The sequence below is a fragment of the Calliphora vicina genome, chromosome 5, assembly GCF_958450345.1.
Source record: "Calliphora vicina chromosome 5, idCalVici1.1, whole genome shotgun sequence".
Lineage (NCBI taxonomy): Eukaryota > Metazoa > Arthropoda > Insecta > Diptera > Calliphoridae > Calliphora > Calliphora vicina.
This window is the reverse complement of record NC_088784.1, coordinates 49,689,294-49,703,488: the sequence shown is the minus strand read 5'-3', so window position 1 is coordinate 49,703,488 and position 14,195 is coordinate 49,689,294. Positions and strand designations below refer to the sequence as shown.

The 14,195-nt window shown below is 28.9% G+C and overlaps 1 protein-coding gene across 1 annotated transcript in view; it reads left to right on the top strand.

Moving 5' to 3' along the window:
* The first annotated feature begins 311 nt into the window (after positions 1-311).
* Positions 312-14,195, top strand: part of imd (immune deficiency) — a 90,942-nt gene continuing 77,058 nt past the window's right edge. The window contains exon 1 of the mRNA XM_065511135.1: positions 312-918. Within this exon, the coding sequence (XP_065367207.1) occupies positions 364-918 (555 nt within the window). The 5' untranslated portion in view covers positions 312-363. The remainder of the gene's footprint in view (positions 919-14,195) is intronic.

Here is a 14,195-nt window from a genome sequence, read left to right as displayed (position 1 = left end):
TTTCCTTAATTTCGTGGCTGCCTGGAAACCTAACCTAACCTAAAGATGTCGTGGTGGCAAATGTAGAAAGTTACCTTTATTTTTGTCATGTTCTACATACATTTATTGTTATGGTTGTGTACGCACGTGTTTTTTGGCAACAAAAACAAACGTAGAAAAACTCACCCAAAGCGAATCTAATTAGATTCTCCTTGAACTCACCACACCACTAAGCACAATCAGCTGTTACGGTTTGATTAATTTCCAGAGTTTGTTTTGTTCACGCCGATACTATAGTTCCCTAGCAAGGCGAATTCATATGAATAGTCTATAGTGATATTGTCTAAATGTTTTGGCAACACTGAACTAGTGATTGGTATTTTAATGTTTTTAATAAAGAAAATTTTTAACTCTCCTTCGAAGAATAGCAAGGAAAATAAATGCGCACAAGGTTTTTTAGAAACAGATGCGCTCCCTGTGGAGGATACTAATTCACATCTAATACTTGATAGAAATACATCACAACAACCTGATATAAGTAACTCTATTTCCTTTCCGTCAGAAGTTAATGATGTCTCATTTAACTCTGAAAATAATACAATGAACTTAAACAATGTCAACCAACAAGTGGTGGTTCAGTTTTCAAACATTAATGGATTACAGATAGGCTCCACCTATAATATAAATAAAAATATTTATAAACCGGTGAATAAATATGAACAACTTGTAAAATCTAAAAATAAAGAAAAACACAAATTTCCGAAAACAATTACGATAGATGCAATGATGAAATCTCAAGAGGAACCTGATAGAGAAATACTAAATGAAATATCAACCCACTTAGGAAGCCATTATAAAGACTTCATGCGCGAGTTAGGATTTTCTGAAGGACAAATATCAGCAAAAACTATTGATCATAATGTGTACGGATTAAAAGAGGTAAGATTTCGTCCCCCTAATTTATAGTCGCTTTAGAAAATCACAAATTACCACAAATTCTAATCTTGGTCCTTATTTTGTAAATCCCGGCGTCAAGTGATAGTTTTATATACGTTTTAGTTGTCTAAACTGAACTACAATTTGTTCTTGTTTGTGCAAATTAAAGTTTAGACCAAGGTATATTAATTATTATACCTTGGATTAGACCAAAGAATAATAACAAGAAGTGAAACGCTGTCAAAAAAAAACCTAAGTCGGTTGTCAAAAAAAACCTAACTATAAGAATGTATGGGTAACATTTTATTTACAGTGCCGGACTTAAATATTCAAACAGCATACAGATTTATTTTTAACCTTTCATATTTTTTAAACGAAGGCCACAACTTTCGTACGGGATTCAAAAAAATATTTATTTACATATAACTTATTGAAATATATGGAAAAACTAAACATAAATTGGCACATTTCAGAAAAAAAAAATTAACTAATGTTTTGAAGTTCGATTTTAAGGGGACAAAAATATTCACACAGTTTATAATTTTTAATAGGAAAATAGTTTTTTTTGAATAGTTGATATTTTGTGGAGTAGCCTATCTCTTAAATGACTTCTTTTAATCGTCTTGGCATTGAATCGACCCATTTTTAGTGACGTCAGCTCCAATATTTTGTCATTCTTGTAACAGGACTTTAAGTTTAGTCTTACTAATAATATGGAGCTTTCCTCCACGTTCGTCCAAGTTATCCCACAGATGTTCTATGGGATTCATGTCAGGTGATTGCGGAGGAGTCGAGAGAATGTGGGGAACATGATACACTATCCATATTCGGACGTCATGGGTTGTGTGTTTGGGGTCATTGTACTGTTGAAAATAGAAATGTTCCCAAGCTTTAACTTTTGAGCGCATTGTAGTAGGTTTTCTTTTAAAATATTAAGGTACACGATTTTGTCCATTGAAGCGACGATGAAAACTAAGTTTCCTTTATCAGATGCAGCCATACAACCCCACAACATGACCCCTTCTCCACCATGTTTGACAGTGTTTACTACATTGTTCTTTTCCAATTATAGGAGGTCAAAATTTGACATTTTGGCCAAACAGGTGTTTTTTTTTATCCATATAATTTATTACCTATTGTTCTTAGCAAAATGTGTCCCAAATAGTTTAGATAGCTATTTATGCAATCTTTCGAAAAAAAAAATTAAAAAAATTTAATAAAATATTTTTGATTTTTTTTTTTTAAATCAAAAATATTTTTGACTTTTTTTTCAAAATGGGCCCTTTTTATTTTTTTTTTATTTTTTTTAAGAAAGCTTAGGTCTTTTCCTAAGCGACCTATATGGTCGCTTAGTGGGATGCGAGTGGGATATCTATCAAAAAAAATATTTTGAAACTCAAGATTTAAAATTTTTGAATTTTTTTGCAAAATCAAAAACTTTGTTGACTTTTTTTTAAAAAAATGGACCCATTTTTTAATTTTTTTTTTTTGCTCAGAAGAAAGCTTATCTGTTTTCCTTTTTGTCGCTTAGTGGGATGCGAGTGGGATATCTATAAAAAAATGTTTTGTAACTCAAGACATACAATTTTTTACTTTTTTTTGAAAAATCAAAAACCTTTTTGACTTTTTTTTTCCAAAATGGACTCTTTTTTTATTAATTTTTTTTTCTCAAAAGAAAGCTTAGGTCTTTTCCTTTAAAACCTTTTTGGTCGTTTAGTTTTTTGGTCCCTTCTTTTTGTTTGGGAGTGTGAGAATCCCATGCTCAGCAACCAATTGTTTAGCAATTCTTGCTTTTCGTTGAGACGTTCCAAACTCAGTCATTGTTTTTGCAGAACTCCATGTTCTTGGAGCAAGCGTGAGAAGTTGAATTCTTTCAGCTTCACTCTGTGACGTTTTGTATTTCTCTTTTATTTGTTCAAGAACTTCTACTGCATCCTTATGGTATTGGTTTCGACACTCATTCGTTGAATTTGAAAAGTTAGAATAACCATCATCATCAACAGTTCTGTCTTCATTCTCGGAATTACTTTTGTCTTCATCTGGAATAACTTCAACGCAAGGCTCATTACTATTCGGTAATTCGTTCAACTTTCCGAGCTCTTTCCTGCATGATCCACAAATTTTCAATCGTTTTGACAGCGTAGGGAATTTTTTTAATAAGCCGTCGGAAATATTTCGCATATCTGATGATATGTGCTTCATTTTGTTAAAGGGATTAAAACAAAAAGACGAATAAATTTAATTTTCAACCTTAGCCTTTTTAGAAGTCGTAGACATTTTGAATTTTGTAAGTATTTATGTAAATAACACACGTCTTAACTTTAACGCTGTTTCTAAAAAACTGATTTCCGTATGTCTTCAGAATGACAATAAATAGTTTTTTAAGATCATATAGGTAGTACGTTTTAATGAATGAGTCTAAAATCTTTTATTAGGGTCAAGAAGGGCTTACATACTAAAGTACCTAGTTTAACCAAATGTTACAAATAATAATAAAAATAAACCACCATATAAATAACCTACCTGTCAACTTCTACCTCTCCACCCACTTCTTAAAGTCAAATGTCATAAAATAATAAATAAACTGGTACTTCGGAGAAGGGCCATAAAATATTTCCACTTGATTCCAAAATCACGTGCGCTGAAAACTACCTCTAGGATTGACTAAAAAATCCGCAAGATACAAAACTCAGACAAATTTTGGGGGTGGAAAATTGATAGCGGTCGGCCTCATATTGCACCCCTCCAGTTGCTATTATCGGTCAGTTGTTGTGGTTTTTATTTTTAAGGTTTTAGAAACACTTACACAAATATGAAAAAAATCAATTTAAAAACATTTGTCTTGAGTTACAAAACATTTATTTTGATAGATATCCCACTCGCATCCCACTAAGCGACCAAAAAGGTTTTAAAGGAAAAGACCTAAGCTTTCTTTTGAGAAAAAAAATTAATACAAAAATAGGGCCCATTTTGGAAAAAAAAAGTCAAAAAGGTTTTTGATTTTTCAAAAAAAAGTAAAAAATTGTATGTCTTGAGTTACAAAACATTTTTTTTTATAGATATCCCACTCGCATCCCACTAAGCGACAAAAAGGGTGTTAAAGGAAAACACATAAGCTTTCTTCTGAGCAAAAAAAAAATTAAAAAATGGGTCCATTTTTTTAAAAAAAGTCAACAAAGTTTTTGATTTTGCAAAAAAATTCAAAAATTTTAAATCTTGAGTTACAAAATATTTTTTTTGATAGATATCCCACTCGCATCCCACTAAGCGACCATATAGGTCGCTTAGGAAAAGACCTAAGCTTTCTTAAAAAAAATAAAAATAAAAAAAATAATAAAAAGGGCCCATTTTGAAAAAAAGTCAAAAATATTTTTGATTTAAAAAAAAAATCAAAAATATTTTATTAAATTTTTTTAATTTTTTTTTCGAAAGATTGCATAAATAGCTATCTAAACTATTTGGGACACATTTTGCTAAGAACAATAGGTAATAAGTTATATGGATAAAAAAAAACACCTGTTTGGCCAAAATGTCTAATTTTGACCTCCTATAACTCAGAGAGTTCTTGACCGATCTTGTTGAAAAATGGTGTCCGAATTACTATCCAATAGAACTAACATTGGTGCAAATTTCATCGCGATCGGAAGACATCGATTTCAAAAGTTGGTTCACTTGACGTGAAATGCCCCATATATATTCTGGATCGTTATAGATAGCGGAGTCGATATAGCCATGTCCGTCTGTCTGTTGAAATCAACTTTCCAAATCCACTAAATAACTTACAAACATGATTGATACATCAAAATCTCCGGAATTCTTCCAGCTCGGTTGCTATTTAAAATCGAGAAAATTGGTCCACAAATGGCCGAGATACACTTGCTAGAATAAATATCCGTACACATAAGCTGTGGCAACCCAAATCGCCCCTCAGTCACCAGATCTTAATCCAATTGAACACCTGTGGGATTTACTTGAGTGCAGAATTCGTGAGCAGAACATTATCTCAAAGGAAATGCTAAAAGAACGAAATCACGGAACAGTGGGCAAAAATAACGACAGAGGAAACTTTAAAATTAGTAAAATCAATGCCAAGCCGGCCTGCTGAGGTATAAAAAAGAAAATATTGTCGAACAAGTTATTAGTTTTTATTTATTTTTTTCAAAAGTTGAATAATGTTTAATTTTACCTTTGTGTACGGAAACTTTTTCTTGTTAATTCCACTGATATTTTATATTTTTTCGGTTTTTTTAATGGAAATAATTAAAAATTAATTTTAAAACATTTCATTAAATAAAAATAAGTTAGTTAACGAATTATTTCTTAAGCTTTTATTAAAAAAATCTCTATTCATCATTGTATATTTAAGATTTGGGTTGAAACAGCTTATGTGTACGGATATTTATTCTAGCAAGTGTATAAGCAAAAAACCCAAAAACCCATGTATTTTGTTAGTGTTTCATGAAATCATGTACATATATAATAGCATAATAAAAAGAAAACAAAAGTTTAGTTGTGTGTATATATGTATGTAGATGTGTAATACACATTGGCCCATAATCATAGTCAAACACTAAAGTCGGTTCTTTTTAAAAACAACTTCAAAATAAAAACCAGCTTTTTATTAATTTGCAACCATAGTCAAAATTAAAGTATGTTTTAAATTGAACCGACTTTAACTGGGTGCCACCGCAAATGTAGAAAATGTTTTCATACAATATACAACAAAAAACAGACAAGTTGCCACTTGCTGAACAGCCGACATACAAAATTAAAAAAAAACAAAAAAGGTAAACAAATAAAAGTAACCGGGACAACTAAAGAAAAAAGTTATTTGTTGTGGAAAAATGGAAAAGATAAGATTAATATCATAATTAGGATATTTTGGTACTAATTTTATTGATAACTGTTCAATAATTGCAAAATCTCTACCAATATCTTGTAACTTAAACATTTTTTACTTTTTGACGAACTTTTTTGCTTGGTGAAGAACAGCTGATGCTGTTGTTAAACGAGTTAATAACAGTATGTGATAAGATGTTGTTGTTAAACGAGTTAATAACAGCTTCAGCTAGTTTTATATTTAAAGTCGACTTTAACGTCAAAAGTATATTTTATCTTGTCTATGGTAGACCTAAAGTCCACTCTTAAGTAAAGACGACTTTATTTCTCTTAAAATATACTTTATTTCTGACTATGATTATGGGCCATTGGTTTTCAAACCAATTTCACCACACTCAAACACACAGAGTTGTAAAAAAGCAACCTTAAAAATTTTATTACAATTAAATTTAAAAATTCAAACAATTCTCAAATTATTTGAATTATATTTGACCTGGAAAGCTTTTATAAATAGATTTGTCTGCTTTTTATTCCATAATTTCAGCAAAAATTTAATTTATTTCAATTTCTTATTAATTTTCAATACCAAATTTTACAAATGTGTTTTTTTCAGTTTGAATTTCAACCCCAAAAAATTAAAAGTCAAAAAAATTAAAAAAAAAAATATTGTTCGTTTGTGCAAAATATACATGTTTCGGTTACTTTAATGATTTAAATATGTGGAAAAAAATAAAAGAATATTATCTGCCTGTGAAAGAGTGTGTTAAAATTACAATTTTCAAGAAAAAGTTTTGAAGTAAAATCTCTCTCAAGTGTGTTGAATTCACATTGTATGTGAGAAGAGAGAGAGAGAGGTTGTTGTTGTACAAAAAGAGAGAGCCTTCCCTTCTTGTTATTCTTTGGTTTAGCAAAGTATACCAAGTAGTCCAACTCTCTAATTTTTAAAATTACTCTCTCACATATACGGGTACTGTGTAAATTCAACACCCTTGTGAGAGAATTATACACATCGAAAGTCTCGAAATTTTAGCTATAAATTGTCGAATAAATATAGTTTGATACAAGTAAATTCACTAACACACATTATTTTATAATTTTTTTCAACACATTTAGCACTTTTTCTTTTCCGAAGCACCATCATTTCGCACAAGCTAAAAAATATTTTTTTTTTATTAATTTTGACGTTTTATTTTGTTTGTGGTAGGTTTTAAAATATAGAACACGTTGACATCAAGTTCTCATTGAATACAGTTGACTTTAATACTCTCGCTTGCTTTAATAAACTTGTGTAAAAGAAAAAACACTGGTGTTTGATTCTCTATTACATTTAAATTTGTTTTTTTAACGCTTTTACTTTTCGCGAATTTTATAAGTTATTCGAATTTGAATTGTGTTAAACATGTCGTCCTCCTCGGGAGGAAATCCTTTTTCGATACTGGACCCGGATAAACAAAAAAGAACTCCATCACCTAAACGCAAAAAAATTAACAACCATCAAATTAACATTAACAATACTATAGATTTCCCTAAAATAGGAGAAAAAAACAACAACATTTCAAAACAACAGTGCCCAAAATTCATAGTGTTGAAAAGTAAAATCGCAGATAAACCAATCCAATCATATAATATATTTCTTGTTTCAAAGGCTTTGGAGGGTATATCCAACGAACCACCCCAAAAAACAACTTTTACCAAAGATGGTAATTTGCTAATACTCACTAAAAATCATAGCTGTAAATTGTAAATATTTTTATTCAAAATATTTCCAAAAACTCAATTATTTTTGAATTTTAGTTATATTTGAAAAAATAAATTTGTATTGAAATCATTCTATATTATTCAAAATAGGATACTAATTAATATATATCTATTTATAATATAAAGCAATAAATATTATTTGATTTAAATAGAATACGATATTAAATAAATTATACTTAAACGTTTTGAATAAACATTCATAAAATTATACTAATATTATTTGTATTTTAGTAACAATAAGTTGTATTTTATTCAATATATAATGAATAGATTTTAAAATATGTAATTATTTTCAATTTATATTTTTATAGTCAAAATTAAATATTAATTTAGTTTATTCAAATAGTTATAAATGAAATGTTATTTTACTTATTCGAAAATTTGTTGATGGATTTTATTCAAAGCAATTTTCTTTGAATAATTTTATTTCTCCAAAAAAAAGAAAAATATTTAAATATTCAACAAAAAAATTTAGAATACTTTTATTCATAGAAATTTTCTTTGAATAATTTTATTTGTGAAAATAAAGTCAAATATTTTAACAACAAATTTTTGAACAATTTTATAAAAAAATATTTTTGTGTGTGAAAATAGCTCGGACGATGAAGATTTTTCATCCGATGATTATGAAAAACATCCTTCGTTTGCTATGAAAAAATAAAAACAATGCTCAAAAATAATTCAACGATAAATAGCCCTAGGAGAAATGCCATGTCAGACGATCATTTTGAACAACTAGTTACTTTAAAAACAGTTTTCAAAAATAATTCAAGAATTTTGTTCTTCACAATTTAAATTAATAATAAACCTCCAATTGAAACCATAAATCAGTGTTCATATTCTAGTGATAATCAATGATTAAGTAGTAGTTTTTAAAAATAGAATATTAGATATCAGAGAATTAGGGTTTGAAAAAAAATTTGTAATTCGTTTTTCAACTCAGAATGCAATCAGAAGACATTTTACATCAGTATTATTGTGAAATAAAAATATTCTTTAACATTTATTAGAATTATTTCTATTCAGTAATTTTTGGAAAAATAAATTTATTTGTTTCAAATTTGTGAGAAATAAAAATATTTCTATTTTTTGTTTGAATAATTTTAGTTTTTTGTGTTTTGTTTGAATAAATATTCCAAAGAAATTAGTTGATTTTTTTTGTATCTAAATAAAATAAATTTAAATTTTATTCAACTTTGTTTTATTTGAATATATAAACTTTTACTATTTTCTAAAAAAATATCAATATAATTTAATTAAACTAATATAAAATGATTATATTTATAATTTATTTGGTTTTAAAAGATATAAATATGGATAAATTTAACTGTAAATATTATTAATAAATTAAACAAATACTTTATTTAACTAATAAATAATTTGGAATATAAATATTTATAATTGGAAACAAAAACTAAAATAATATAAAAAATATTTATATTTTGTATTTTATTCACAAGTTACAGCTATGCTAAAAATGAATCCCAAACAAACAAATTTCTAAAAACTACAAACTTACCTGGTATTTGTCAAATTGAAACTTTTTTACACCCTACACTTAATATTATCAAAGGAGTGATTTTTGCACCAACCCTGAAAAATCTAAAGGAGGATGAAATCGTTGAAGGTTTAAAAGATCAAGGTGTCGTCGAATGCAAAAAAATAACAAAATTCATTGATAACAAAGTCACTAACACTTCACTACATATACTAAACTTTAATCTTTATAAATTACCAAATGAAATTAAAATAGGATTTTTAAATTGCAAAGTTGAACCCTATATTCCAAACCCTATCCAATGTAAGAAATGTTTCAAATTAGGTCATACCAGGAAGTATTGTAATGGGATTGAAAACTGTGACATATGTGCCGCAGTCATACATGATCCAACACCTTGCATAAAAATACAATGCATTAACTGCAATCACCCTCACCGCTCTTCAAATAAAAACTGTCCAGCAATAAAAAAAAGACAAGAAATACTAAAAATAAAAACACTGAACAATTGCTCATACAAAGAAGCATCACAACAAATAAACAACACACATTCATACGACATTCCAACAGAGGACCTAAAAAAAGTTATTGAAGAAAGAAAAAATAAATTAAAAATAACAAATTCAAACATACCCGTTAACACAAATTCCTCTGCAGAATCAAATTTAACAAAAACAAACAACAGCACTGAAAAAATGACTCAAATAGATTTAACAAAAACACAAGAAACATCAACAAAAACTCTTCATACAAATATTGATACAATTTTAAATCGTACTAATGTCAAACCTACAACATCTGCAAACCAACATCAAACACAAGCACCAACTACATCGAACCAAAACAATAACAAAAAGACAACAATACTTACCAACAAAAACAATAAACAACAAATTAAAGATAAACCTTCGAGAGATAATTTATCCGAAAGATCTACTAATTTACCAAAGACAATATCTTTACATATGCAAAATTCATATAACCCATGTAAAATTACTGATAGGAGACCTGAATTAGACTCCTCTCTCTCCGATATGGAGATTTAAATATATTATTTACCAAACAATATGGCTATTCAAATACTACAGTGGAATATTAATGGTTTCTACAATAATCTACATGAATTACAAATTTTAATTCAAAACAATTCTCCTGATATAATAGCTCTTCAGGAAACCCACCACGGGCTTAATCATATACAGTTAAATGGATATAAAGCATCGTTATCTGACTCTACATCCAACAGAAGTGGAGGTACAGCTCTGTTTTTTAAAAACAATTTAAAATACAATATATCATCAACGAGCAATTTTCATACGGCTGTTGATTTATTCTTAGGATTCAAACTAAAAATCTATTCGCTCTATTTAAATCCTTCATAAAGATTACCTACTGCGGAATTAACAACATACTTCACAAACGCTAGCACACGTACAATCATATTAGGAGATTTTAATTCGCATTCTTTGTTATGGGGTTCTCCTCACACCAATCAAAGAGGTCATTTTATAGAAAATTTGCTCACTAATTCCAATATTATACAGTTAAATGACGGTAGCCCTACTCATTTTTCTACTAGATCCACGTTCACACATATCGATCTTTCTTTTGTCTCACCGGATTTATCACCACACATACTATGGAAAGTAAATCCCAATCTGCATGGCAGCGATCATTTCCCGATTCATATTACTTACCAACAACCAAATCATCTACATTCCTACTGTAATGCTAATTTAACACGCTTCAATATTGGAAAAGCTAATTGGCATAAATATCAAAATTATCTAGAAAATATTGACACCAAAAAACTTTCCTCCAACATTAACCTTCGCTTTACCAAAGGTTTTTTATGTACATGGTTTACCAATACCCACCCGGGTGACACTACACTTCTATAAATATATGCGACGAACAAAATAAAGGGTAAAACACCAGGCTTTGACAACATCTCATATCCTTTGTTAAAGAAATTGCCTAATAAAACTCTATCTATACTACTTGATCTATACAATTTAATTTTTAGAAATGGTATAATTCCGCAAACTTGGAAGACTGCAACTATAATCCCTATTATGAAACCCAACAAGGATATTACAAAAATTGAAGGATACAGGCCAATCTCGCTTATACCTTGCGTATCGAAATTACTCGAAAAAATAGTTGGAACTAGAATTACATGGTTTCTTCTAAAAAATAAACTTCTTAGCATTCATCAAGTTGCATTTAAACCAAATAAAGGAACTATCGATGCTTTAACTTATATTGACCATTTAACAGCTTCCGCGCTTACACATCATAGTCACATATCCATCATATCAGTTGATTTTGAAAAAGCTTTTGATCGCATTGGAATTCATTCGATTATTTCACAGCTCAAAGAATGGAAACTTGGAAAAAAAATTATCAATTTTGTGTACACTTTTCTATCTAATAGAAAGATAAAAGTTAAAGTAAATAACTGCTTTTCATCTACAGAAAATCTATATAATGGTATTCCCCAAGGGTCCCCATTATCTGTAATTCTTTTTCAAATTGCCACTAACCAACTAAACAAAATTATATCCAATAATAAATTTTTCAAACATATTATATATGCGGATGATTTATACATAATATACAAGCATAAGCCAAACTCGAATATTCAACAGGAAATAAACACTTTATTCATTCCTATAAGTGAGTGGTGCAACACAACTGGTGCAAAAATCGCATTCGATAAAACTAAATATCTACACATATGCAAGAAAAGATCATGTAATACTACAAATATTGTTATTCAAGGAAAACAAATTAGTAAGACAAAATCATTAAAAATTCTTGGTTTAATTTTCAACAGCAGTTTCACCTGGTCTTCGCATTTAGATCATATTAAAAAAACGCTATCATAACGAATTAATATATTAAAATGCATAGCTGGTAAAATTGGTAACTCTCATCCCAATACATCAATAAATATTGTTCGCAGTGTCATCCTGTCAACTATAGAATATGGTCTAACCATCTATGGAAAAGCCCCAAATTTATAACTAATCCATTAGAATTGCCCTTGGCGCTCTAAAAACTACTCCTATTAGGAATTTATTTGCTGAAGCCGGAATATCCACAATTGACCAAAGGTATAGAACGCTTACTACAAATTTAATAATTAAAATTATATTTCCATCAGATCAACACCTTATTTATCGATTATCAAACCTGCTATCACAGCCACCAATGCGCATTCCTTCAACGATCTACAACTCACTTAAATTCGCGTCCGATATTGGTTTGAACATAAAACAGCAAAAAGCTTATACACCCACTGAACCACCATGGAAATTGAAAAAGGATAGTTTTATTTCGGATCTTATTAACCTACCTAAAGAATCTACATCCAATTATATATACACTTCACTTTTTAAAGAAATACTTGTAACATACAAAAATTGGAATTTCTTGTATACAGATGGCTCAAAAACAAACTATTCTACAACATTTGCAGTAATAGATAAAACATTAAAAATTGAATTTCTTGCTAGTTTAAATCTTGAATGTTCAATTTTTACTGCAGAATCAACCGCTATTTATTACACCCTCAATAAATATAAAAATCTCCGTGGTAAATATATTATTTGTTCAGACTCAAAATCTACGATAACTGCCACCCAAAACTTAAAAAATAAAAATACAACAATCTCAAAAATAAGAGATATACTAATAAAATACCCCACTAAATTTAAAATAATGTGGATTCCGGGCCACTCTGGTATTAAAGGAAACACCTTAGCGGACGAAGCAGCAAAATTTGCTTCTTCTGCACCAATTTTTTCATATAACTCATCAAATAAGAGCAATTTCAACATCCATTAAAAAAACTGAATTTGAAGAATGGGCCAACTACCAACACATATACAAAACATTCAACCCAGATAAAAATCCACCAATATTTCCGAATGAAGCTAAAAGAAGTGATCTTCAAAAATATATTAGATTAAGATTAGGACATACCCGCTTAACTGTACAACATTTATTTAATAACTCTAACCAAAACCATTGCCAATTTTGTAATACAACATCAATTCTAAACACAGAACACTTAATTTTCTTTTGTAATTTTATAAAACAAGCTCAGATACATCTTTTTGGTAAAATTTGCTTAGTAGATCTCCTAAAAACTGTAAATATAGAAAACATAAAGACTGTAATCTTACTATTAAAATACTGTAATATATACAATAGAGTGACAATCAGTTGTATGGAAAAAAATTTTTGTTAAAATTTTGAAGAGTGCCGGGCGGAATATTGTGACACTAGGCCTAAATGTTAAGTGCTGAAAATTTGAGCCAAATCGGGCAACGATTTCTGGACGCGCATCGAGGTCAAAGTTCAGATATATGCAAAATTGTACTGTTAATATGGAATAAATAGGTGAAACTCGTTAGCTTTCTGCATTGTTTTCTAGAAATATGTAGATTTATTTATATTAATGAATATTACATTAAAAAAAAAGTTTTGGAAATTAACCCTGTATCTCCTTTGGTTCAAAATGACCCAAAAACTGTATTATCGCCAAAATTAGAGAAAAATGCAAATTTTTCAGTTTTTGAAAAAAATTTGCTACTAAATAAATACTTTTACAATTGAATGCAAAAGAATCGAAATATGTACGTAATTATCGTTGTAATGAGATATAAATGACAAAATTTGATTAAAAAATGTTAAAGTTATTACAAATTCGCCAGACCATTACCGTGTTTCAGACCACTTGAACAAAAAATTTAGAAAAAAAAATTAGATATTTCGAGAAAAATTAAAATAAAATCTAATTTTTACTTAAAATATGTCCATATTTACTTGTATATGAGTTTTTGTCTTCGTAGGATACCGTTAACCTATTCGCAGGTATGGCCAAAAAAAATAATTTTTTTTAACGGCTGTTTCAAAACTCTATTTTCAAACAACAGTGCAAAAATGAATTTTAACCTTTAAGAGGACTTGGGGTCAAAATGGTTGTGTTTTTCTTGATTTTAAAAGTTGAGAATAATTTGGACCCCAAGTGCTGCTAAGGGTTAATTTCCATTTTTGTGCTGTTATTTTAAATTCTGGACTTTATGTTATATTTTCCTCAAGTTTCATGAAAATCGGCCCAAAAATATGTAACATTTCGCTATCTTTTCATTAGAAATTCCAAATATTGAAAAAT